This window comes from Maniola hyperantus, chromosome 9, assembly GCF_902806685.2.
Source record: "Maniola hyperantus chromosome 9, iAphHyp1.2, whole genome shotgun sequence".
In the NCBI taxonomy this organism is placed as follows: domain Eukaryota; kingdom Metazoa; phylum Arthropoda; class Insecta; order Lepidoptera; family Nymphalidae; genus Maniola; species Maniola hyperantus.
In genome coordinates this window covers 13189527-13214816 of record NC_048544.1, presented here as the reverse complement: position 1 = coordinate 13214816, position 25290 = coordinate 13189527, and the positions used below count along the sequence as shown (strand labels likewise).

General features: G+C 41.1%; 2 protein-coding genes across 2 annotated transcripts in view; one reads left to right on the top strand and one right to left on the bottom strand.

Moving 5' to 3' along the window:
* The window catches only part of LOC117985477 (uncharacterized protein F58A4.6), a 138214-nt gene that overhangs the window by 97452 nt on the left and 15472 nt on the right, over nt 1-25290 (top strand). The window lies entirely within an intron of this gene.
* On the bottom strand, nt 103-24741 carry eIF3a (eukaryotic translation initiation factor 3 subunit a). The gene is made up of 24 exons (XM_034972279.2): nt 24569-24741; nt 24097-24325; nt 23541-23715; nt 22387-22575; nt 21444-21548; nt 20663-20871; nt 18482-18648; nt 16413-16550; nt 15839-16043; nt 14617-14716; nt 13812-14041; nt 10693-10885; nt 9794-9898; nt 9343-9472; nt 7552-7754; nt 6800-6942; nt 6208-6380; nt 5339-5411; nt 4291-4335; nt 2405-2752; nt 1830-1911; nt 1525-1709; nt 1232-1368; nt 103-674 (listed from the first exon to the last, which is right to left on the bottom strand). Exons 1-24 carry the CDS (start codon nt 24636-24638, stop codon nt 631-633), a joined length of 3678 nt encoding a protein of 1225 aa, XP_034828170.1. The 5' UTR covers nt 24639-24741; the 3' UTR covers nt 103-630.

The window sequence follows — 25290 nt, the reverse complement described above, 5'->3', positions numbered from 1 at the left end:
GTCATTCTAAAGGCCGATGTACACTACTTTCTGCCGCATACTGTACATGTACTTTGTTTACCTATAGTTTACCCAAAACCGATTAGAAATAAAAGAAAATGATAATAAATGATCCATTTATATTATAATATAATACGTTGCAATCGTATGAATACAGGATAGCAAGTAATTTGTAACAGTACAGAATACATATTTAGAACGTAAAGCTGAACAGTAATGGCATATAAAATTGCAAAAGTTGTATCATTTAGGGTCCAGCAGAGTTTGTAGCAAGGAAGTCTTTATTATACACAAAAAAGAAAATATTTTAAGTATATTGGGGTTCCGTACCGTAGTTAGTAACTAAAGTTGTAGTCCTTGAAAAAAATCGGTTACACGATAAGAGACAAAAAATAGGTTAGCGGCGTCTCTGTTTATCACATTAGTAACTTTATCTCCTTTGTCTAGATTTTTTACTCAGTCTACGGATCGCACCCCACTAGGGTCGGATCTCTCGCTCTAATTGGTTAGTCGAAGTGGGATAGCGATAAGTACCTAGGCAATTGCTTGAAGTAAGTATTGAACGTGCTTCATGATTACAACACAAGTGAAACTGCTGAACCCTTTACAAATAACGAATTGCTTATTTGCTTAGCGCTTGGTGACTTGTTGCCAGTCGTCATCAGAATCGCGAGCTGGAATAAAAAAAAATGTTGAAAATGATAAAAAAAAAGTGTAAAATATCTTAGAATAGAATAGAAATATTTTTGTTCAAATAAGCTTTCATAAATACTTTGAATCGTCAAATTCATCTACCACTGGTTCGGAATGCCTTTTCTACCGAGAAGAACCAGCAAAAAACTCGGCGGTTGCTCTTTGTTCTAGATAAAGTACATATTATAGCTGTACTGTAGACCTACTTGATTGCCACAGCTTGCGATAAGAAACTATAAATCTATAAATTTTTCACAAAGTGGAATACTTTATTTATGCGTTGAATCATCATCATCATCATCATCATCATCATCATCATCATCATCATCATCATCATCATCATCATCATCATCATCATCATCATCATCATCATCATCATCATCATCATCATCATCATCATCATCATCATCATCAACCAATAGATGTCCACTGCTGGACATAGGTCTCTTGTAGGGACTTCGACACGCCACGGTCTTGCGCCGCCTGGATCCATGCGTTGAATAATATAGGAGAATCATAACATTCATAACGATCTTACGTTTTTCCTCGCGACGCGGTGGCGGGGGACGGCGCTCGCGGTCGTCGCGTCTCGGTCCGTCACGATCGTCGCGTCGCGGGCCGTCGCGGTCGTCGCGTCGCGGGCCACCCTCACGATCGTCGCGGCGTGGGCCGTCCCTGTTAACATCAAAAACGAAAAATGTGATAAGTTCGTGACGATCAGTCCATGAAGAAGTTTAATTCAAAGAAATATTTTCTACGTCAACGGCTCAAACGAGCTTTTTTAAACATTAATTTAGCAGCAAAATAATCATAAAATTTAATCTCACTCACCGGTCATCCCTCCTTGGCGGGCCATCATCGCGTCGCGGCGGGAAGCGATCACGATCACGGTCCCTGAATCCGTCGCGATCGCCGCGATCATCCCTTCTCGGCGGGAAGCGATCGCGATCATCACGGCGATCGTCGCGGCGGTCGTCGCGCGGCGCGTCTTTGGACCGCCAAGCAGACGAACGTTCCTAGAACATTAGAAATTATTGTGATCCCAAAAAAATATAAATCTCGAATACAAACAAAAAATTAAAAAAAAAAACTAGGCATGAACCAGTGAAAAATATAAATAGTATATAGTTACGTACAGTGGGTGCCGGTGGCGGCTCCGCGGGGCCGCGTCTCCAGCTGCCAGTCTCGGGGCCGCTAGAACGACCGACGTAGCGCGGCCTGCAAAGAACAAAAATGTATTAATGAATGAACGAATGAATAATAATATCATAATCATACTACAAAGCCGTGACCAAAGTACAGTAATTGTAGTATTTTCTCAAAAAGCCATACATATAATTTGCAAATTCATGAAAAAAAAGTTAATGCTTTATTATCCGGAGAATATAGAAAAATACGAACAGAGTTAGCGTAAGATTTTATATCATTTTGTCATCTTTTGGCCGATCATCCTTGAAGCCACGATCGATTCAAACCACAACCATCCCTAAATCCGCGATCCTCTATTGGACCATGATCATCCCTTTAATCATGATCACTACAATGATTACAACCCGTATTTTAATCACACTTACCTCCTTGTCCCTGTCAACATCCCGGTTGGGCAATCCCCAGCCACCTTCCTCGCGCGGCTTGTCATCTCTGAAGCCACGATCATCTCTTCAGTCATGATCACTACAATGATTACAACTCGTATCTCGATCAAACTTACCTATCTCTCTCCTTGTCCCTGTCAACATCCCGGTTGACCGATCGCCAGCCTCCTTCTTCGCGCGGCCTGTCATCTCTTGGCCGATCATCCCTGAAGCCACGGTCATCTCTTGGGCCACGATCATCTCTAAAACCGCGATCCTCTCTTGGACCACGATCATCTCTTAAGCTGCGATCGTCTCTCGGACCGCGATCATCTCTTAAAGGACGATCATCTCTAGGAGGACGATCATCTCTTGGAGGACGGTCGTCTCTGATTGGAGGGCGATCGTCTCTCGGAGGACGGTCGTCTCTGATCGGAGGACGTTCATCTCTGATGCTTCTTTCTTCACGTGGTTTATCGTCGCGTCTACAAAACAGAACAAACAAGTTAAGACGAGAACATGACACAAGATAGAGAAATGGGCAGATTGATTGAAGATTGAGGAATGCATGAATGAAGCCGAGCAAAGCTGAGGCGGGTTAGTGAGGTCAGTCAGTCAAGGCAGCTCATTGACATGGGATAGTAGGTAGAAGGAAGCTCACGAACGAAATGACATCGCTTAAGTGGCCAGGTTTGCACACATACACGTCTATGTTTCTTATTACGAAATGTAGAAAAAAGTTTTATGATATTATCAACAACTTCAGTTTATTATACACATTGGTACTGATTCTGAGCACAACCTAATTTTAGAGTATTCGAATACTCTTCTTACTAATGTAATCTGAAAAGGACAGACGCAGTTTGACAGTTTTAAATTTAATTTTTAGATGGTAAAACCCGTGATTTTAGCGCACAGTCGCGGAGCTATTGTTTAAATTTGTAGCGTGCACTAAAATTTTGAGTCTTTAAATGTAAAGTTCATGTTCTGTCACTTTTTACATTGTTAAAAAGAAAAGGATCCCGATACTCTAAATTTAGTTCAGAGAAACACAACGGAATCGGTGCCATTAACACTTCTTAGGCTGAGATCTATAGAGCGCATTTTGACAGCTCAGACTGAAGATTGAGTTAAAACGAGACAGATTTATGTGAGAGATATAGTTCTGTCCCGTTTTAACTCTGTCTTAAGTCTAAGCTAAGACAGAGTGCGCTCTATAGATCTCACCCTTAGCTTAGCTTTAGGCCTGCAATCCGCATAAGCGTTTAAGCACATTATAGCACTGTACGGGACGCGACGAGTGTCCCGTACAGTTAAAAGTTAAGTTGTTTGTTAGTTGAGTTGCTGATATGGTTTATAAGTTAACTAGCTTATGCCTGCGACTTCGTCCGCGTGGACAACAAAATTTTCAAAATGAATGAGGTGTCAATTGTTTCATTTTTTTACTTCGGGTGACAGAGAGTCCATTTTATACAAAGAAGATCGACGGATGTTACATCCAAAAAAGTGGGGGTCTCCAAAATTTTTTTGAATATGTTTTTAAGTTTATACATTAAAAATTCATATATTAAAAGTTCAGTCGATAAAAGCTCCCCGTAGTTACATCCCCATTTATCCCAAGTTAATGTTAATTGATAGTAAGCCTCTGCTGTCTGTCCGTCCGTGTGTCTGTCAGCGGGCTGAGCTTTGAAAACTGGAATAGGTAGAGTTGAAATTTTACACAATGTCCATTTCTATTGCAGGTATAACAACTAATATAAGTCCCGCAAATGCTAATGCGTGTGGCCGCCATTTTACTGACGTCAGCACTAGACGGAAGTTTCGAGCTGATAGTATATTTTTATTTCGGCTGACTTCAAAATGACGTCATTTCGACATGAGACATGGTTCCAGCGCAACAGCATTTTACGGGACTTGTTATAAAAAAATGAAAAATGGCCGCTATGAAAATGAAAAAAAATGATATTTTTTGTATGATGGTGCGAGTCCGACTCGCACTTGACCAATATTTGTTTACACTCACTTGGGGTCCGGCTCCAGTGTAGCTCCGGCTTCATGGTCAGGAAGCCTAATAGTAATAATAATTTTGAAAAATTTCCAAACCAGCAGGATACAAACCTACGTCTCCCGTGGGTATCGCACCCTAAGCGCCTTCGACCGCTAGGCCGCGGTTCACTCACTGCCAAGTGCCAATTTCAGATGTGTATTTTTATTCAGTACTCAAGTGACTGGTAATGCCATCTAGTGGAGAAGTGAATAAAAATACTTATCTGAAATTTTGGCACTTGGCAGTAAGTGAACTTTGGCCTAGCGGTCGACGGCGTTCCGAGTGCGATACCAAGTGGAGATGCAGGTTCGAATCCTGCCGGTTTTGCATTGTTTGATATGTATTTAAAATAATTTAGAAATTTCCTTGAACACTCATAACAATAATTATAAACATCAAAACGGAGTCCTTTCCCCTTGACTCCTACTTTCCGGAATATCTTCTCTCTCTGGGCTGGTTTCCGTCATATATCCATTAATATAACTGATCACATTCATCTCCTAGGTCTCGATGTCTCGGCTAACATCAACTTCGGAAGATCCATCGAAGCTAAAGTTACACCCGCCACACAAAACTTGGCAGGTGTGTCTCTATAAAGCGCAGGCCACATTGGGAGCGAAACGAAACTAAGTTCGTTTAAATGTTGTATAGAACAGTTTGAATCTATACAGATTTCAGCATGCGAAATGGTGCGTATTGCTTGCCTGGTGGCTGCTTTTTCCTGCATGTTTAGCAGTGGGAGGGCGGGCGGTGCATTTTCGCATGCTGCATGTTGCACCATACAGATTCGAACTGTTGCAGCGGATTATAGCAAATTAAGCTTTTGGTTCATTGTATAAGTTCGTTTACTCGCTTACTAAGGTGCGAATCACTGGCTTAGTCTAGCTCTGTAGTTCGTGGTGTGAACCGAAGTATATAAAGACTCGGCAGCGACGCGAAGCGAAGCGAACTTAGTTTCGTTTCGCTTCGCTCCCGCTGTGGCCTGCGGTGAATGAATACCAAAAAAAAAAGCAATGCTAGTAACCTGTCATCCCTGGGCGGCGGGCGCTCGTCGCGGGCGCGCGGCGGCGAGCGCGGACGCTCCTCGCGGGCACGAGCTGTGGAATTTCAATACAATTACTTGCAATAATAAGCGGATTTATATAAAAAAATATTGTGGGTTGTATTTGGATTTGAACATGGATGTCATTTCTGTGATCAACACACGAAATACCTTAGAAATGGAAAATCAGTGGTAGATGCATCCGAGACTATTCGAAAGTACTTGTAAAAGTTTATTCGAATAAAAAAGATTTTTATTTTATTTTATTTTTAAATGACACCTGTCAGCAACACTGCCTAAATTACTAGGTATTTTTAGCTTATTTTTAAAGAATTGGTTTGAATTTAAAGTAATGATCAAGATTATCAATTTATTTATTGAAGTTAGTTTAAGTGATTTCATGATTTGGACATTATTTGACTCATCCGATGTCACGCGATTTGTGGCGGGGCAGCCATTTTGAATCGATTTGTATAAATGCGGGTATCTGACGGTTTTTTAAGGCAGTCTCGCTCTGACTCCAGACTCGACGACTATTAAATACTTTTTGTGTTTAGGTCACTATTTCAATCAAGTGGTTGCAATAGCAATTATTCCCTAATCAAGTTAATATTTCAGTTAGGTTAGTTTAAAGACTAAAACTCTCGATAAGCCCCTACGCGTTGTGATCCATATCCGCGCGCAAGTTTAATATGAGAGGATATTTTATCTAACTTATCTAAAAATACCCAATTATTGACCTGCTTCTCTGACAGACTCTTTTACACCCATATTGATAAACTTCTTTGAGGGCCGGTAGCATTTTTATTACACTTCGATATAGAGAGATTGTTCAAATACGCTATACTCACTGGGGCGCCAGGGCTCCTTCTTCTCCGGCTCCTTGGCGGCGGCGGCGGGCGGCTGGTCGCCGCGCCGCCAGCTGCTGAGCGTGGAGGCCTTCTGTTCCTCCAGCTTGCGTGCTACCTCCGCTTCCAAAGCACGCGCCTTAGCCTCAGCGCGAGCGAGCATTTCTTCGTGTTCCCTGAATAATAATTCGTTTATTCTACCATAATACGGTATTTGACAGCTAGTCAAATCAGTAACTTTTTATCAGTGTCAAAACGCGCACCGAGTATGCGATATTCTATGAAATACTGGAATGTGACATCACTTAATTACGTACTTTTTTTAGTTTAATTGATAACTTAAAATGGTTATTACACTGAACACTAACAAAGGGCGTGGATTTTACGTATTTTGAAAGACCCTCTATTTAATGAATTTATTTTTGATGTAGTCAAATACCCAATTACACACAGCGATGCCCTTGAATACTTAATAGTACAGAGGGCTCACTTCTCAAAGCCATTTAAATAACTTTGGTAAGTACGTTCTGTCCGCATGGCTTTATTTATGTTATGTTTTGATGCAATAAACGGTTTCATTACTACTTCTACTCACTTCTTCTCCCGTTCCTTTCGCTCCTTAAGCGCAGCGAGCTCTTCCTGGCGCTTCCTCTCTTTTTCGGCCTTCTCGTGTTCCTCTGCGGCCTTCCTCGCCTCTTCCGCCGCCTCCTCTTCTACGCGGCGTTTTTCGGCTAGCCACTACAAAAAAACAAAGAATACAGTATGAGAAACATTTAGGTTTTACGCTTCCGTCAAATTGAGGCGAATTCCGCGCGGGAAGCGGGACACAATTAAGCGCAAACTATGAATTGTATGTATGCGACTACCTCCGCTAATTCGAACACAAACCTCATTGATGAAATAGGCACGTGCCCGTGCCTAACCGCATGTACTAACGTTCGGAAGTCAGCTTGGCCTTGGTCGGTTGACGATACGCCGCGCCTCGCTCAGAGTGGAGCCGGTTCATGAACTGATCACAAAACTTCCAAAACAGCAACTAGATGGCGCTGGACGTAATTCAATCTCGCTAACGAAATAACTTGTACATATTAACACACCACTTGCCGGCTTCACTCAGAATGATACCAACATGATGGCGCTGAGTTACTTCAATCTCGCTAATCACGTAATGCAAGTATACAACTCTTGTCGCCGCTTCTCGATCCCTTGTTGAAGGCAGCGAAGCGTTAGTGATACGCTGCGCCTCGTTCAGAGCTCAGTTCATGATCTTCCACTATACCAACTAGATGGTGCTGAGTGTACTTCAATCTCGCTAACAAAGTACGATACGTTGATATATCAACACACCTCTTGTCTGCGCTTCTCGATGCGTTGTTGGCGACGCTGGGCCAGCCTGGCCTCGCGCTCGGAAGTCAGCTTGGCCTGGAACGCGGCCAAGCGTTGGTGATACGCCGCGCCTCGTTCAGAGCGGAGTCGGTTCATGAACTGATCACGGTGAGACGCCATACGTGCCAAGCGACTGGATGTTGCCACATCGCGGGTCCGTGCCTCTGTGATCAAATGTATAACGTAAGTGCTAAAGCTTCGATCATGAAGGTATAAGATATGCAGTCTCATCAGTTGATCATTGAAAAACGTACACAAATCGCTTTAGCAGACGTTGTCAAACCGCTCGACAATGAAAGGAACACTAATGTTATGCAGTCAAGTTGCCAAGTTGCCTTTATGGCCACTCTAATAGAAAAAGTGTCCTCTTTGAGTTTAAACTTATAGTTATTAGTTTAAACGTTAAAGTTTAGTTATTTTGTTTATACCGGAACCTACAATAATAAGCAAAAATAAATTTTCTTTCAAATTACTTTAAAACTTATTATACACTATTCTATTTTTACCACTTTTAAAAGCACACATATCAAACTATCAAAAATAAGTGCAAAGTCGTAAATGAGTGTTTATTTTTCACGGACACGTTTTGACGACCAACAGCGTTTCTTGTATTTTAATGATTGAAGATTTTAAGGCTTTACAGTTCAATGTACAATTTAATAGGCCAGTCGCGTTCATGCAAATTAAAAAATAAACACTACAATGTCGCGTAGATTGGGAACTCTTTTCTTACAGTGAAGTCCAACTGTGTAAAAACAAATAATGATCTATTTAAACAAATGTAATAACGTTCGTAAAGCTAAATTAGTAACAGTTTTGAGTCTTTTCAAAAGTTACTAAGCGTCTATAGTATAGTATAATATAGTGTAGTAAGCGTCAATATACAACGTTAGGTTTAGTTGACGAAAAAACCAAAACACGTGCCTAATATTTTTACATAAAGAATATAATCAAAATTTCAAAAATATTAGAAACTAGCTTATGCTCGCGACTTCGTCCGCGTGGACTACACAAATTTCAAACCTGTGTTTCACCCCCTTAGGGGTTGAATTTTCAAAAATCCTTTCTTAGCGGATGCCTACGTCATAATAGCTATCTGCATGCAAAATTTCAGCCCGATCCGTCCAGTAGTTTGAGCTGTGCGTTGATAGATCAGTCAGTCAGTCAGTCAGTCAGTCAGTCACCTTTTCCTTTTATATATTTAGATTATAAGCTTGTTGTGTTGAGTCGTTGTTCCGCAAAAACATGGTCACCCCAAGTAGGCGGCTGTGAGCGAACGGGACGGCTGGAGTCGATCGTGAGCGCTCCCGCTCGCGCGGCTTGAATCAGCTGGTGCATGCGGTCATTCAACTCTGTGTTCAAACTTGCAGGATTTTAAAGTATTTTTTGGTCAAAATATAACCCGTACTGAAAATGATTGCAATCGATTCTGTTACTGATTCTGAACAAACTACTTTCAGGTTTTGCATATATTAAAACTAACGTTGTATAGAATAGTTAGTATAGACCTGTAATGGACAGAGTATGAGGCCCGGTATCCACCTATGCGGAGCGGAGAGGAGATGTGTACAGTAAACCAATCCGATTTTTAAAAAATGACGTGATAATTTTTTCACGTCATCTATTTTGAATCTGATTGGTCGATTGAACGCATCTCCTCTCCTCTCCGCTTAGGTGGATATCGGGCCTTATTTTATATTATAGCCAATGGATTGTGGCTTTGTCAATTCCTCCAACCGAGAAGAATCTTACCAATAAGTTGTTGGATGCGTTCTTTCTCCTGTTGCTCCCAGAACGCCTTGTCCTGAACTTGCTTCTCTTCTAAACTCTTCTGCAGCAGGGGGATTTCCTCCAGCCGTTTGGCGCGTTCGAAATAGTCCACCTAAGAAAATCACATCACTATTTGTTGAACTAGAATAGGGTCTTGGACTGTAGTAATAAAATGAAGTGATGTTTTGGATAGCGGTAGCTTATGGGGCTAGAATTCATTAATTAAGAGATTAATTTTTTTAAAAAACCATGGTTTTTTGCCCGGGATCGAGCTCCCAACCTCCCAATAGAAGTTGGACATGGTTGGACATCTTAACCACTACCTCCACCACCATTCTCTGACATAATCAGACCTTTTAGTTGGGATTTCTGTTATGAAAAGGGCGTTAACTCAGGATGGTCGTAAAGTTATAAGTATTTTTATATTAGTTACCTTTTTCTCCTGAGACTTGAGCCGGGCCTGTAACTCGCGACGTTCTTTCATCAACTCCTCGGCTTCGCGCTGAGCGATTGCTTCAGCGTCCATCTTCTTCAAATCCTGGTCAAAAACAATTCAAATATAATCCGTGACAAAGGGGACTTGAGGGGAAGGTATCAGGCTTCTTCCAAATTCTTTCCTGAGAAAAAAGTTTTTGGCCAGACCCAAAATTTTGTCTTTTAATTTGGCAATAAGATTAAATGCAACACATTTAGAGATAGAGAAAAGAATGGTTTTTCTTTTTTTTTGTACAGAAATTATGGATTCATTGTTTTAGTACAAAAAAATATGTTCGTAAGCGTGAGGACAGCGAGCGCAAAATTATTAATATTTTTTTACTGAATAAACTTGGAAAATCGAAGAACAAATATGTGGTTTAAAAATGATTCCGCTTCATGTCTGAGACTTCAGGGGGTTTAGACTTGAGGTTTGAATCCACAAAACCCCACCTTGCCTACAGCCTAATACTACAAAAATTGAAAATAAATTAAATCAATATATTTCTAGCTATAACGTCACAATGGTACTGATTCTGAGCACAACTAAATTAGAGTATTCGCATCCTGTTTCTACTAATGTATTATGAAAAGGACAGACACAGTTTGACAGTTTTAAAATTAATTTATAGCTGCCAAACCCCGTTACTTTAGTTGCCAGTCGTAAGCCTACTATTTAAATTTATAGCGTGCACTAAAATTTGGAGTCTTTAAATGTAAAATTCATGTTCCGTCCCTTTTTGGCAATATTAAAAAGAAAAGGATGCAGATGCTCTAAATGTTGGTTAGAGAAAGACAACAGAATCGGCGCCAATATAGCAGTAGTTCAGTCCTACTTTTAATTAGAAGGCGTTATACCTCCTCGTCCAGTTTCTGAAGCACTTTCTTGCCGTGCATGGTCTGGGAGATGTGCGCGATGCGCTCGCGCAGGTGTCTCTCGCGCATGGCCGCCAGCTCCGACGCGTGCCGCTTCTTCTCTCTCTCCTCCCGCTCTTGCTCCTGGCGACGCGCTTCGGCAGCTGCGGCCGCGCGGAGTTGCTCTTCTTGACGTCTACAACATGGAAAGAAAATAGCCCTTAGAGCAAAATTGCCGTAACCTATATAGAATCTGGTTGAATTGCAGGCGCGCGGCTTGCAAAGAATTCAACAGTGGCTAAATTTTGCGTGTTCCTGTCTGGTTCGGATAGCACCTCTGTCGGTAGCGTTCCTTTCATAGAACCCAGAAAGCCGGGCATGCTAGTCGGAACTCATACAAATCAATAATATCACACTATATAAATTAATAAATATTCCACGAAGTTTGAATTCCGCGCGTCTTGGATTTGTCAGATTTGCCGAAGGTCATTGCGTCCACCGGCAGGCGAACGCAGCGCTCGGCCGGGTCCGGCGTCGCCCGTCGCCGCTAGCCTGCCTGCGAGTTGCGAGTTTCCATCTCGCTCTAATCGAATTAATTTGTTCCTGGGTTTTTTTGCGCTCTTCTAACCTATTAGAAATGTTTGCTGTTCACGATATATCTAAAAATAGTAGTATAGCGTTTTGTTCCCGTAAAAAAGCCAGGCTTGCAAGAGATTGCGCATGCGTGAATTTTGAGAGTGCGCGGCTATTGGTTGATTTCTCCGAGTAAATAATTACTTGTTAGTTGTTCATGTTTGTTTTTGTGGTGGTCCGCGGTCAGGCTAATAATTTGATAAATAATCGTAAATTTTGTACAAAATGAGTGTTGATTTAGTCAGTGTTGTTCCTTGTGACAATTTAAAGTGTGTGCAAAGATTATTGGCTGAAAACAAGGTAAAGCTTTTAACTTTTGAAGAGAAAAAACAGCTTATAATTTCATCAAAACCTACTCCTGACTTGTGTATTTCTCAAATTAGTAAAACTCATAAAAGACATAATTCATTCTGTAGCCGATGTTATTAAATCTCGAATCGAGTTCGAGATCAATACGACACAATTTGTTTCAGTTATTATTGACGAAACACCCGATGTGAGCAATAGAGAGCTAACTTCGTTTTGTAGAAATATCGTTTTGATTTAGTACCTATATAAATAATATAAGTATTTTTAGGATACCGTACTTAAAAAGGAATAAGGAACCCTTATGGCATCACTTTGTTGTCTGTCTGTCTGTCCGTCGTGTCTGTCAAGAAAACCTATAGGGGTACTTCCCGTTGACCTAGAATCATGAAATTTGTTAGGTTATCCTTTACTTGTGCTACAAGACCAACCTAGGTCTTGTAGCACAAGTAAAGGAATAAATACGAAAACCTTGAAGTTATGGGTACATCACAAAAAAAATGTGCAAAATGTCGAAAAAATACGACTGTATTACGGAACCCTCAGTGCACGAGTCTGACCTCTCAAGCAATCGGTTTTTTTCAAAGCCACCGTGTATGCCATTGCTGACATGTCTGTTCATTCCGTCTAGGAGTAGTATGCCTTCTGTGTGCTTTGTAGAACTCGCCAAGACCACATATTATGTAAAAGAAGACAGAAGGATAGGATGGATGGGTCATGGGCTTACGCTGGGAATGCAGTCAGTTAGTGGTCTCGGCACGCGCCTGACCTCTGTGTAACCTTTTTGGGCTTTTTTCGTGGTTTAATTTGATTTTATTTTATTTTATTGGTTTGCCAACAGATAGTACACATATTATAAAATAACAATTACAATTCTCAACATGAGTTTAACATGAGAATTAAACATGAGTTTTTTCTGTTACATTACCGGTTTTCATAATTTTACCTGCCTACCCGTTTTTTGGTGACAGTGGTTTTTAAACACTCTATAATCTTGTGTTGCTGCAGCACTGGGTGGTTATTCGGCGTGCTTGTTCTCATGATAGTATTGCACTAGATAGATATTGTATAGATAGATCTCTTACCGTAGCTCCTCCTCTTCGCGCACGGTGTTGAGTCGCTCGATGTACTCCTTGCGCTCCTCAATGATCTTGTGGCGCTGCAACACTCGGTGATGTTCGGTGTGCTTGTTCTCGTGATAGTGTTGCACCATGCTCAGACGTGCTCGTTCGCGTTCGGCGCTAGACAGAGACGGATAGATCTCTTACCGTAGCTCCTCCTCTTCGCGCACGGTGTTGAGTCGCTCGATGTACTCCTTGCGCTCCTCAATGATCTTGTGGCGCTGCAACACTCGGTGATGTTCGGTGTGCTTGTTCTCGTGATAGTGTTGCACCATGCTCAGACGTGCTCGTTCGCGTTCGGCGCTAGACAGAGACGGATAGATCTCTTACCGTAGCTCCTCCTCTTCGCGCACGGTGTTGAGTCGCTCGATGTACTCCTTGCGCTCCTCAATGATCTTGTGGCGCTGCAACACTCGGTGATGTTCGGTGTGCTTGTTCTCGTGATAGTGTTGCACCATGCTCAGACGTGCTCGTTCGCGTTCGGCGCTAGACAGAGACGGATAGATCTCTTACCGTACCTCCTCCTCTTCGCGCACGGTGTTGAGTCGCTCGATGTACTCCTTGCGCTCCTCAATGATCTTGTGGCGCTGCAACACTCGGTGATGTTCGGTGTGCTTGTTCTCGTGATAGTGTTGCACCATGCTCAGACGTGCTCGTTCGCGTTCGGCGCTAGACAGAGACGGATAGATCTCTTACCGTAGCTCCTCCTCTTCGCGCACGGTGTTGAGTCGCTCGATGTACTCCTTGCGCTCCTCAATGATCTTGTGGCGCTGCAACACTCGGTGATGTTCGGTGTGCTTGTTCTCGTGATAGTGTTGCACCATGCTCAGACGTGCTCGTTCGCGTTCGGCGCTAGACAGAGACGGATAGATCTCTTACCGTACCTCCTCCTCTTCGCGCACGGTGTTGAGTCGCTCGATGTACTCCTTGCGCTCCTCAATGATCTTGTGGCGCTGCAACACTCGGTGATGTTCGGTGTGCTTGTTCTCGTGATAGTGTTGCACCATGCTCAGACGTGCTCGTTCGCGTTCGGCGCTAGACAGAGACGGATAGATCTCTTACCGTAGCTCCTCCTCTTCGCGCACGGTGTTGAGTCGCTCGATGTACTCCTTGCGCTCCTCAATGATCTTGTGGCGCTGCAACACTCGGTGATGTTCGGTGTGCTTGTTCTCGTGATAGTGTTGCACCATGCTCAGACGTGCTCGTTCGCGTTCGGCTCGCCTTCGCGCGGGGTTGAGAGCCTGCGCCGCTCGGGACAGGACTTCAGCCGCGCGAACTAGTTGCTCGCGAACCTGTGTATAATACAGAATTATTGTGTTAACATAATATAGTTTTATCACCACAATTGACTATAGGATAGAATGAAAAATTATTTTATCTAAATATATAAAAGGAAAAGGTGACTGACTGACTGACTGACTGACTGATCTATCAACGCACGCTACTGGACGGATCGGGTTGAAATTTGGCATGCAGATTGCTATTATGACGTAGGTATCCGCTAAGAAAGGATTTTTGAAAATTCAACCCTTAAGGGGGTGAAATGGGGGTTTGAAATTTGTGTAGTCCACGCGGACGAAGTCGCGAGCATAAGCTAGTTCAAATAAAAGAGAAAGAGCTACTAAGTTTTCTTATGCTTCAAAAGCAATACTTTTGATTTTTGAATCATCAAGTGAATCTACCACTGCACTGGTTTAGTGAGTCCTTCCTACCGAGATCAGACATTAAAAAGTAGCACTACAAAATCATATAACCTAACGATAGGGAATTTTCTAGAGGATACTATAAGTAACCTTAAGTTAGTGCATGTTATTTGTGTAAAAAAATTAATTATGAAAAAAAGTTTGAAAAAAAATAATTTATTGACCTGTTCAGCGGGAGTGGCCTGTAGGATGGCTCCGCCACACGCTTCGTCCGCGGCCGAGCACCACTCGCCGCCGCCCGCCTCCACTCCGAAGTGCACGCATCTGTCCATGATATAAAACGTAAGTCGAAAAATATTTTTAATTGAAATTTTTGAATTGGTAAAACCAAAACCAAACCAAACTTACTTCAGGGTTCCTGACACAAAGTTGTAAACCGACATAGTTTTTTTAAATTAAATTTTCACTTCATTTCACTTCATGACACCACAAAATGTCCTTCCGTCTTCCTCATCCAGCCACTTCCCAACATCTATGTACGCGAAAGGCGAGATGACAATGCGGGTATGAGGCGGGGAGAGTCCCGCACACCCGCACGTCACCTGCGCTATCCCCTACCGGGTTAGCTTCCCTTCCCCACCCCGATTGCCATCTCGACCATTTTTTTCTTTTCTTCGGGGGAGGAAAAAATCCCTACGAACTTCTGCCTGCTGGCAGGGTGTGTCCGACTCGCACGGACTAAAATAACCTCCCCATCATGTCTACCAAGGTGAGCACGGGACTGCGTAAGCATTACTTCGTGCTGACCTCCTAAATTTCTAACTTCTTCTTTTCTTCTTTTTCCCGCTCTTCTCTTCTTATCATTATACCCCTCGGCATTTGGCTATATCGTTGCCAGGCATCCACGCTCGACAGCATGCGCACCCTCCGCGTCTGCCGGTCCTAGCGCTTTTGACCTTAGATCGGCACAACCAGGACATTCAAAGATTGCGTGTCTCGGGGTGTCTTCCTCTCCGCAGAAGTAGCAGTCTTCGCTCGGTGTTTTGCCAATTGCGAAAAGGTAGGTGTTAAACACCCCGTGACCGCTGAGGGCCTGCGTTAGCCATCGGTCTACCTCTCCATACTTCCTCTTGTGCCACTTTTTTGCCATCTCGACCTGTCACGATAGATGGAGGGAAGTGGCTGGATGAGGAAGGCGGAAGGACATTTTGTGGTGTCATGAAATGAAATGAAAATTGATTTTGAAAAGCTGTCTGTTTACAATTTTGTGTCGGGAACCTTGAAGTAAGTTTAATAAACCTGTGTGTAAATGCTCTTGAACAATACTATGTCCAGTCTGTGATCCAATTTTGGTGATAGATACAATATGATGATGGTAACGACGTCGTTCAATATTGTATGGACACAGATTAATGATGATATGGTGATGGTGATGTCGGCACATACTTGTTGGCATGGTCGACGCGTATCTGCATGTCGTTGTGGCGCACGCAGTCGACCAGCAGGCGCTCGATGTGGAACAGGTCCTCGGTGGACGCGAGCTCCAGAAGCCGCGAGAACTGGATGCAGGCGTAGCACTGGGCCACTTGACGGATCAGACGGACTAGGGCTACGTCGGTTAGTGCTGTGGTATACTGCGCTAGTTGGGAGCCTATAGAAAATTTGGGTGTTAATGTACCTACTTATTATGTATGTAAATAGAAAAATTATGTGGTAATATCAATGAGTCATATAATCATTTACACTATAGAAACATTTTTCCATAAGCCAGTCCTTATGTTTGACACTAAAAATTCGTAGCGGCATGGCTTGTATTGACTGCGGTAGCTTATTAAATACCATTATGGCCTTATAAAAGGCATTTCTTTTGAATATATCCATAGTTTAAGAGGTTTTATTCTGTCACACCTACACCTGTGGCTACACCTACGCTTAACGGGAAATGCCGAAGAAAAACGCGTTGTTGGCCCTTAATGTGGCCAGGACATAAGGGATGGTTTGTAGTAAAATATTCACTTACTGGTATCATCCTGTAGGGACTTGATGACACTTTGTACATTCTCGCAAATGGTGAGCGGGTCGAACTCCACCTCGAGCCAGGAGTACAGCTGCTGCAGCTGAGGCGACGCCAGCGCCACCACGTTAAAGCGGACCACATCTATGATACAAGACTACATTTGATACAACTATCAAATACAAACAACTACAGCAGTGAGAGCCTTGTGATTTTTTACACAGCTTTCATACAATATCTAATCCATAGTAATACTAATAAATGCGAAAGTGTGTCTGTCTGTCTACTAGCTTTTCACGGCCCAACAGTTTAACAGATTTTGATGAAATTTGGTACAGAGTTAGTTCACATTCCAGGGAAGGACATAGGCTACTTTTTATCGCGGAAAATCAAGGAGTTCCCACGGGATTCTTAAAGGCCCATCCTATCCCTCCATCATAACCAATTTATATGAAATTTGGTACAAAGATAGCTTGCATCCCGGAAATAGACATAGGCAACTTTTTATCTCGGAAAATGAAAGAGTTCCCACGGGATTTTAAAAAAACCACTAGTTACCTATCTAAGTATCAGTCAACTTAAATATTTTACATATTTCCTAATGGATTTTTAACTCTTTTTATTTAAAAGTTAAGGATAGTATAGCAAGTATCATTATCAGACATCTTAATTTATTTTACAGATTGTGTACCAATAAAATTAAATAATAAATTAAAATAAAAGTTAATATATTATTATTTAAAAAAAGATTCCGACGAATTGAGAACCTCCTCCTTTTTTGAAGTCGGTTAAAAATAAAAATCATGCATAAATAATACATAATGGTACATAGGGTATGGTACATTTACGTAGAGCTTTTAACTAATAAAATAATTCAATTACATAGAGCCATAGACAAGAAAAGAAGAAGATAATTCAATTCAAATTTCTTTATAGCGAATGTGGGTAAACAGTGGAGATGTTACAAAAACAAAAAGGTACATCCAATACTACTATACTACTGTTTACTAGGTACTAGGTAATACTAGGTACATTTTTACATTTTCAAAACATAGGTATAAGTCCCGCAAATTGCAATTGCGCTGGAACCATGTCTCAACATCGAAATGATGTCATTTTGACGTCAGCCGAAAAAAATCAGCTCGAAACTTCAGTCTAGTGCTGACGTCACAAAAATGGCAGCCACGCGGATTTGCAATTTGCTTGACTTATACATACTATATCAGTGATGGTTTTTATTCAAAAAAAGCTTCTCAAAATGCAAAGCGTTATTAATATTAGTTTGTACAGGCATTAAATAACACAGGCAGCGTATGTGGTGCTGTCTGTCGCGTCAAACCCACGATGCTGTCCCTCCAAGGCCTACCACTCCGTAACTATTGATGAGTTACAAATGGGATTTAGTATTGGAGGGGGGGGGGGGGGGGGGGGGGGAGGGGGCATGCTTGTACTACTTTTACACGAAAGCGTTGTCTGAAATCACAAGTGTGTGAACTATTCCAGACAATTTTGGAGATAATGGAGTCAAAAGTGATAAACTGCGAGTGCATTACAATAGACTATTTTACCCTTTTTTTAATGAAAATCCTAATCCTAAATATATAAAAGGAAAAGGTGACTGACTGATCTATCAACGCACAGCTCAAACTACTGGACGGATCAGGCTGAAATTTGGCATGCAGATAGCTATTATGACGTAGGAATCCACTAAGAAAGGATTTTCGAAAATTCAATCCCTAAAGGAGTGAAATAAGGGTTTTAAATTGTGTAGTCCATGCGGACGAAGTCGCGAGCCTACTGTTTAAATTTGTAGCGTGCACTAAAACTCAGAGTATTTAAATGTAAAGTTTATGTTCTGTCCAATGTTAAAAAGAAAAGGATGCAGATACTCTAAATTTAGTTTAGAGAAAGACAACGGAATCGGTGCCAGTGAACCCCTAACTATAGCAATACTGCAATTTGCTTTTGATATTTAGGGATCTAACAGCGCATCAGAACATTTTCTGATAATTACACGACAGGTCAAAGAGTGCATGCATATAAAAAAATCCATGCTGTACCTTAACAGGACATACCTTTAAGCAAGTTTGCTCGTGTAGGCGGTTGAGCCAGGCCGAGTAACACGGCCAGGCGTTGAGCCTTCTCCACGGGGCTTTTATCAGTCTCCACGAAGCGGTCAAACTCGGGGTGCAGAGACGGCAGTGGCACCGACAAAACAGCTACCAGCACCCGACATGCCATTCTGAACAACGGAAACAAGAATCATACAGTACCTCGCAGGAAATATAGCACATCAAGCTTTAGAAAGAGATAGCGTTTTGTAGAGCGTTGTCTCTGTCATTGAGTAAGGCTTGAGTGACAGAGATAGCGCTCTACAAAGCTGAAATCTCATTCTAAAGGTCGATAAAAGGAAAAAGTGACTGACTGACTGACTGATTTATCAACGTACAGCTCAAACTACTGGACGGATCGGGCTGAAATTTGGCATGCCGATAGCTATTATGACGTAGGCATCCGCTAAGAAAGGATTTTTGAAATCTGTGTAGTCCACGCGGACGAAGTCACGAGCATAAGCTAGTCTCATTCTAAAGGTCGATGTAATGTGAATATTTCTTGCTGGCAAGTGATGATGCAGACTAAGATGGAGTGCGCTTGCCTAGAATATGCAAATTCACTCTTTACTTGAAGGTCATATTATAATTTGAGGGGAAAACTGATGCTGGAAGGGTGTTCCATATCCTAGTGGTTCGAATTAGAAACGAGGAGGTGGACTTTCGACAACGGACGGTTGCAGACCTTGGCGATGTCTTGCGGTACGATAATAGAAAGGTGAAGCCTGAACCAGGTCAAAAAGTTCTTGGGCACACTCGTCAGTATGAATTTACTTAAGTGCATTCAAATTGTTATGAATCTACTGGTTTGAAATGCCTGTCCTATCAAGTAGTAGACTTAAGTTTTCAAAAGTTAAAAAAAAATTAATATCGTGAGTGATTTCCATTATAAATATAGAAGAGTCCGGCTGTACCCAGCATCATGTATTTTGTCGACGTAAACCAGACTAGTTTCGAACCCATCCAGAGTCCTTTTTCACAGGGACTTAGCTCGCAAACGCGTCGCAGCTGAGATTGCGTGCCACACTCGTCCCTATGAAAAAGGACCCCGGATGGGTTCGAAACTAGTCGGGTTTAAGTCGACTAAATACGTGAGTATAGTCGGATTCTTCTAGATTTTAATTAAGAATTGTAGTGGCTTTAATTAACACTGACGGCATATGTATAAACCTGCCAGCCGCGTCAAGCCACAAATATGCTCTACCTCTCATTGTCAGCCATTTTCAACTATTGAGAAGTTGAAAATGGGGTTGATTAGAGGTAACTCTTAACCATAGTTACTAACAAATAGCTACAGTATTTAAGAGCTTAATTTAACTATAGTCCAGTTTTTATCTCGGTGCAGACTCGATCATAAATCATAATCGGACTAGGGATGTGCGCTAGTTGCGCGCGCGCAAGGCCGTTATCGATGTCTCTGTTGAAAATTGGCAAAAATGTGTGGAGCATGCAGAATTGCTCCAAGATGAAGACTTGAGAAAAGCACATTTATGCGAAGAGTTCATCATTCATGTGGATGATGATGATGACGATTACGATGAGTCAGACATAGAATTTTAATTTTGTATTATTAGTTTTATATATACGTTCTTTTGTTTATATATTTAATATGCTATGTTGTAATTTCATTGGTAATAAAAAAATCTAAAACTAAAACTATCGATATTACTCATCGACTGCAGTAATGCACGACCGTGAGCGGTGCCATATGCCCCGTGAGTGGGAAAGAGAGCGAAACTCTCAAATGATTTATGACCAAGTATGCACACATATAATAACTGGACTATATGGTCCTGGTAATTGCTGGTAGGGTCTCAGATATTATTTTCTTTCGGTAGAGCATACCTTGTATGGGAGCAAGTGATGTGCATTTAACCATAACAATAGGATGATTTTCCTACAGATTGTTGTTATCTAAGAACCCAGCTAGTCCAATCGTTGCATCTTGGAACTTGAAAATGCATTGTTAGCGCGATTGAGACTGAAGACCCTGTGGCGACATCTAGTTTGGGTGTTATAAGTCACCAGTGTGATTGCTAAAGAACCTTTGAATAGCGACATCTAGTGTGTGGAATATATTATCATAATATATAATATTCTGTATATGGAATCTTGGGAAATGAAAGTTTGAAAAAAACAACTTACTTCTGCAACTCCTCCTGCGTGATATTCTTCTTCATCTCACGCGACAGCTGGAACAGCTTGAGCAGCGCGGCCGCGTGGAACAGGCAGTGGCCAGCCTTCCAAAACACCAGCGCCAGCTTGCCATAGTAGTTGGCCATGGTCTTGGCCACTGGGGTCTTTTTGGACATGTTCATTAGATTGTGGATGTCCTCTATGGCTTTGTAGGCTTCCTGTTTAATAGTTATACACGATTTTGCTACAGTACTTTGTCTATTTATACATATAAAAGCGTTTGTGCTTTAGCTGTGTGACTATAGCTGCTAGAGCAAAAGGGGTAATCTAAATATATAAAAGGAAAAGGTGACTGACTGACTGATCTGTCAACGCACAGCTCAAACTACTGGACGGATCGGGCTGAAATTTGGCATGCAGATAGCTATTATGACGTAGGCATCCGCTAAGGATTTTAGAAAATTCAACCCCTAAGGGGGTGAAATAGGGGTTTGAAATTTGTGTAGTCCACGCGGACGAAGTCGCGAGCATAAGCTAGTCTAAATATATAAAAGGAAAAGGTGACTGACTGACTGATCTATCAACGTACAGCTCAAACTACTGGACAGATCGGGCTGAAATTTGGCATGCAGATAGCTATTATGACGTAGGCATCCGCTAAAAAAGGATTTTTGAAAATTCAACCCCTAAGGGGGTGAAATAGGGGTTTGAAATTTGTGTAGTACACGCGGACGAAGCGCGAGCATAAGCTAGTTTACTTAAAAGTATGAAAACTAAAGTTTACACCAACCTGCCAGAGCTCCATCTGTATGGCACTATCCAGTTGGAACAACCTGGTTTCCAAGTTCAGCTGCTGTGTTTCTGGCTTGGTAATACTGACATTGCCAGTTTGGACCTGTGGAGTATACATGTCAGTTGTAATAAGTAAGTTTGTACATGATGTTCTTTATATCTGTGTTTCTGGAAAAAAACCAGCCAAGTGCGAGTCAGGCTCGCGCAACGAGGGTTCCGTACTTACTACAGTCGTATTTTTTCGATATTTTGCACGATAATTCAAAAACTATGATGCATAAAAATAAACAAAAATCTGTTTTAGAATGTACAGGTAAAGACCTTTCATATGATACCCAACAAAGTGATCCTATAATGGTTCCGTTTTTCCTTTTGAGGTACGGAATCCTAAAAATTGATACCAAGATAATATAGAAAGTTTATGTAGGTATATATCAGTACCCTTATTATAAATGCGAAAGTGCGTTTGTTTGTTGGTTTGTTGGTTTGTCCTTAAATCACGTCGCAACGGGTGCAACGGATTGACTTGATTTTTTGCATGGGTATAGATAAAGACCTGAAGAGTGACATAGGCTACTTTTTATCCAGGAAAATCAAGTTCCCATGGCATTTTTGATAAACCCTAATTCCACGCGGACGAAGTCGCGGGCATCAGCTAGTGTAGGTATATATTTAAATATATAAAAGGAATATATATAATATATTCTACCAATCTGCACTTGGCCAGCCGACGATGGGTTGATGATGATTATTATTATTAATAGACTAAGCAGCTTTCGCTGATGCGTCTATATCAGAAGTGCTTCGAGTCTTCCAAATGTTTGTCCAATCTATTCTTGAACTGGTTAACAGAACTTGACATAACCACATCCTTAGGCAATTTATTCCATATGTGAACAACTCTGTTGGTCAGAAAGTGTTTCTCTGATAAAATTACTTACATTAGCTTTACAAATGTCCTCAAGATGTTTCCTGAGCTTGTCGCATAGTTTCCTAAATTCAGTCTTCCTGGAGTATTTGAGGCAGAACTGGAAAGCCATCCGTGCTATGTCATGGTATAAGGTTTCCACGTGGGCATTAGTACGGAGCAACTCTAGACACTGGCAATATGACTCCCACAGGAATTTCACCTGGAAATAAATATTTCTTGGATAACAAATAAACATGGACAACAAAAGAACATTTGTTCTTTTATGTATAAGCTAATGTTTTTTTTTATATTTAAACATATGTTTAATTTAAATTAATTTAAAATAGCTTTATTGTTACCAAAATTACAGAGTAAGAATACAGGATACACATAAAAAAAAGGGTGACTAAATTACTAATTAAAATAAAATTAATTAAAATTAACTACCTTATCACTAAAGTGATCTCGAACTGTAAGAAGGGGTCGCAATGCAGCTAAATATATATGGGTATACATAAACATGCACTTTAATAGGTACATACTATAAAATATAATATATAATGTATATAAATGTGTTCTTTTATATATGAGCAAATGTTCTTTTTACATAAAACAATATTTGCTCATATATAAAAGAACATTTTCTATCCAAGCCAGAGCTTTTATTCAATTATTTATTCAATTATTCAAAACAAGTACTACTAAAGTATGGTTAGCAACTTGTTGACCGTACTTTTCAAATGACAGATAGAGCAAATATGGCGAGTCTATGTATGTGTAATACACTTTTTGATTCAATTGATGAATTTGGCAAATAAATTGATATAAAGGTGATAAATAATTAGTTAAGTAGTAATTACTTAAGCTTACAACTAAAGCTATGAGGGTTCTAACTTCCAAATCCTTCATCTTAGGCGCCATCCTATTGTCATCGCTCGTGCGATGACGGGTGCGTCCGACGAAAATGATCACGCGTCCGGGCATTCAAACAAACTGTGTTCTACTGAATGTCCTATTAAGTTCGCGCAATTATGCGATGCGGTTATATTGTCTTTCATCGCACAATGAAATCACACCGCATCATTGCGCGATCGATGACAATAGGACGGCGCTTGAGAAAAAATCCCTGTTCTGAAAAATCTCAGCTAGTAGACAAGACAAGATCAGAGAGAAAAAGATCCGTACCCATGGTGTCAATATAGTCCTGTCAGACCGGTCCTGTGCATCCTCCCCCGACACAGCACTAAGCAGGATGCTCTCAGGAGTGGCGAGGTTATCCAGATCATCAGTGTCGATGACTGCCTGCGTGGACTGCTGCCTCGCAGCCTCCGTGCGCTCCTCTGCCATGCGCAGGTACCCTCTACAAATGTAACAAACATTGATGCTTAATCATCATCATCATCATTAACCCGTCGCCGGCTCACTACTGTACACTTGTCTCCTTGGAGAATGAGAAGGGTTTAAGCCATAGTCTGCCACACTGGTCAAGTGTAGTTTGACAGACTTCACACACCTTTGAGAATATTATGGAGATCTCTCAAGCATGCTGGTTTCCTTCACGGTTAAAGCAAGTAATATTTGTTTGCAAAAATGCACATAACTCTCAAAAGTCAGAATTCTATTACCTTTTGTTTATACCACAAAAAGCAGACTAATTTGGAAATCGAACAGTGGAATACAAGTCTTTTTTTAGAATCATTTCCTTGAAAATAACAAACAATATTTTTCAAAACTAATTTACCTTATCACTTGCTCCAGCGATCCAACATTTACAGATTGAAACATATTTCTGTACTGAAAGAGACCTTCCTTGGCAATATGAGACTTGCGCAAGTCTACACATAGCTCCAAGTATTTGAACATTATTGGTTCCAAAACAGACTCGGACCAGTTGTAGGCCCATTTTTTGTTTCGGAACACTTCCTGCAAGGTATCGAGGGCCCTTGCAGGTTTGTCCAAGTCCATGAACTCTGCAAAATACACAAATTATCATTTTGGGAAATATAATTTATAACCTAATTAGACATGATCAGTGCAAACTTATTAGGCGATACAAGCTGTATTTAATGTCGTAAGTATTAAAAAAAACTAACAGTGGAAACAGTTGGATAGATAACTTAGCAAGAAAAAGCTTGTAAATAAGAGATGATTACGAAATAAGGGTCATTCTATAGCGTGCAACGTGGTAGGATAAGGTGAATATTTAAACGTACCATTCGCCCGTTTAAGGGCATTCTCCGGTCTCTGGCCATACCTAGCCATATTATACGTTGCGCTACGCATTCATTTATTTTTTCAAACACTTTGTAGGAAAACTTTTCGAAATTAATCGAAATTACGTCGAGCCAGTCATCACCGGCCTGTCTGTCAAAAAAAATTTACCACAATGACAATGAATCAAAATGGCCGATACCCATAGACAAAGTTTGTTTTTGACTCAAATACGTAGATAGAGTAATAAAGGTAGATGCAGGAACGTATGCATTCTCATTAGCACTAAAAAGAGAGCACAGATAAAGTTACTAATGTGATAAACAGAAACGCAGCTAACCTATTTTTGTCCCTTATCGTGTAACTGGTATTATTCAAGAATACATACAAGAAGTTGCAAAACAAACTTTGAGAATTCGTGGCGTAATTGTATTTCTCATGAGTTATTTACTTGTTTTCACATAAAAAACGTTTAATACAAATATTGTTGATCGGTTAATACAAATATTGACTACTAAACAATGGTAATTGTCGTGTTATTTATCGTAACGTCGTGCTATCGCTATCTCATACGCGGTTACACAGTTCTTACATCTACCTATTATTCTATCTACGCTCAAATACCTGTAGAAGTACCTAGCCTTCCCCATTGTGACTCATACCTATTTACTGTTCGACCTATAGCTAAATGCATTGCTCTTATTAGAACGTGACAAAATGATTA

Bases quoted from the DNA above. Each gene is read 5' to 3' on its own strand.
- eIF3a (XM_034972279.2), bottom strand. From the start codon at position 24,638: ATGCGTAGCGCAACGTATAATATGGCTAGGTATGGCCAGAGACCGGAG. The intron at 4,336-5,338 runs GTTACTAGCATT...TATTACTATTAG, and splicing joins CCGCCGCCCAGGGATGACAG to GCTTCCTGACCATGAAGCCG. The intron at 1,369-1,524 runs GTGAGTGAGATT...TGATGTTAACAG, and splicing joins CCGCCAAGGAGGGATGACCG to GGACGGCCCACGCCGCGACG.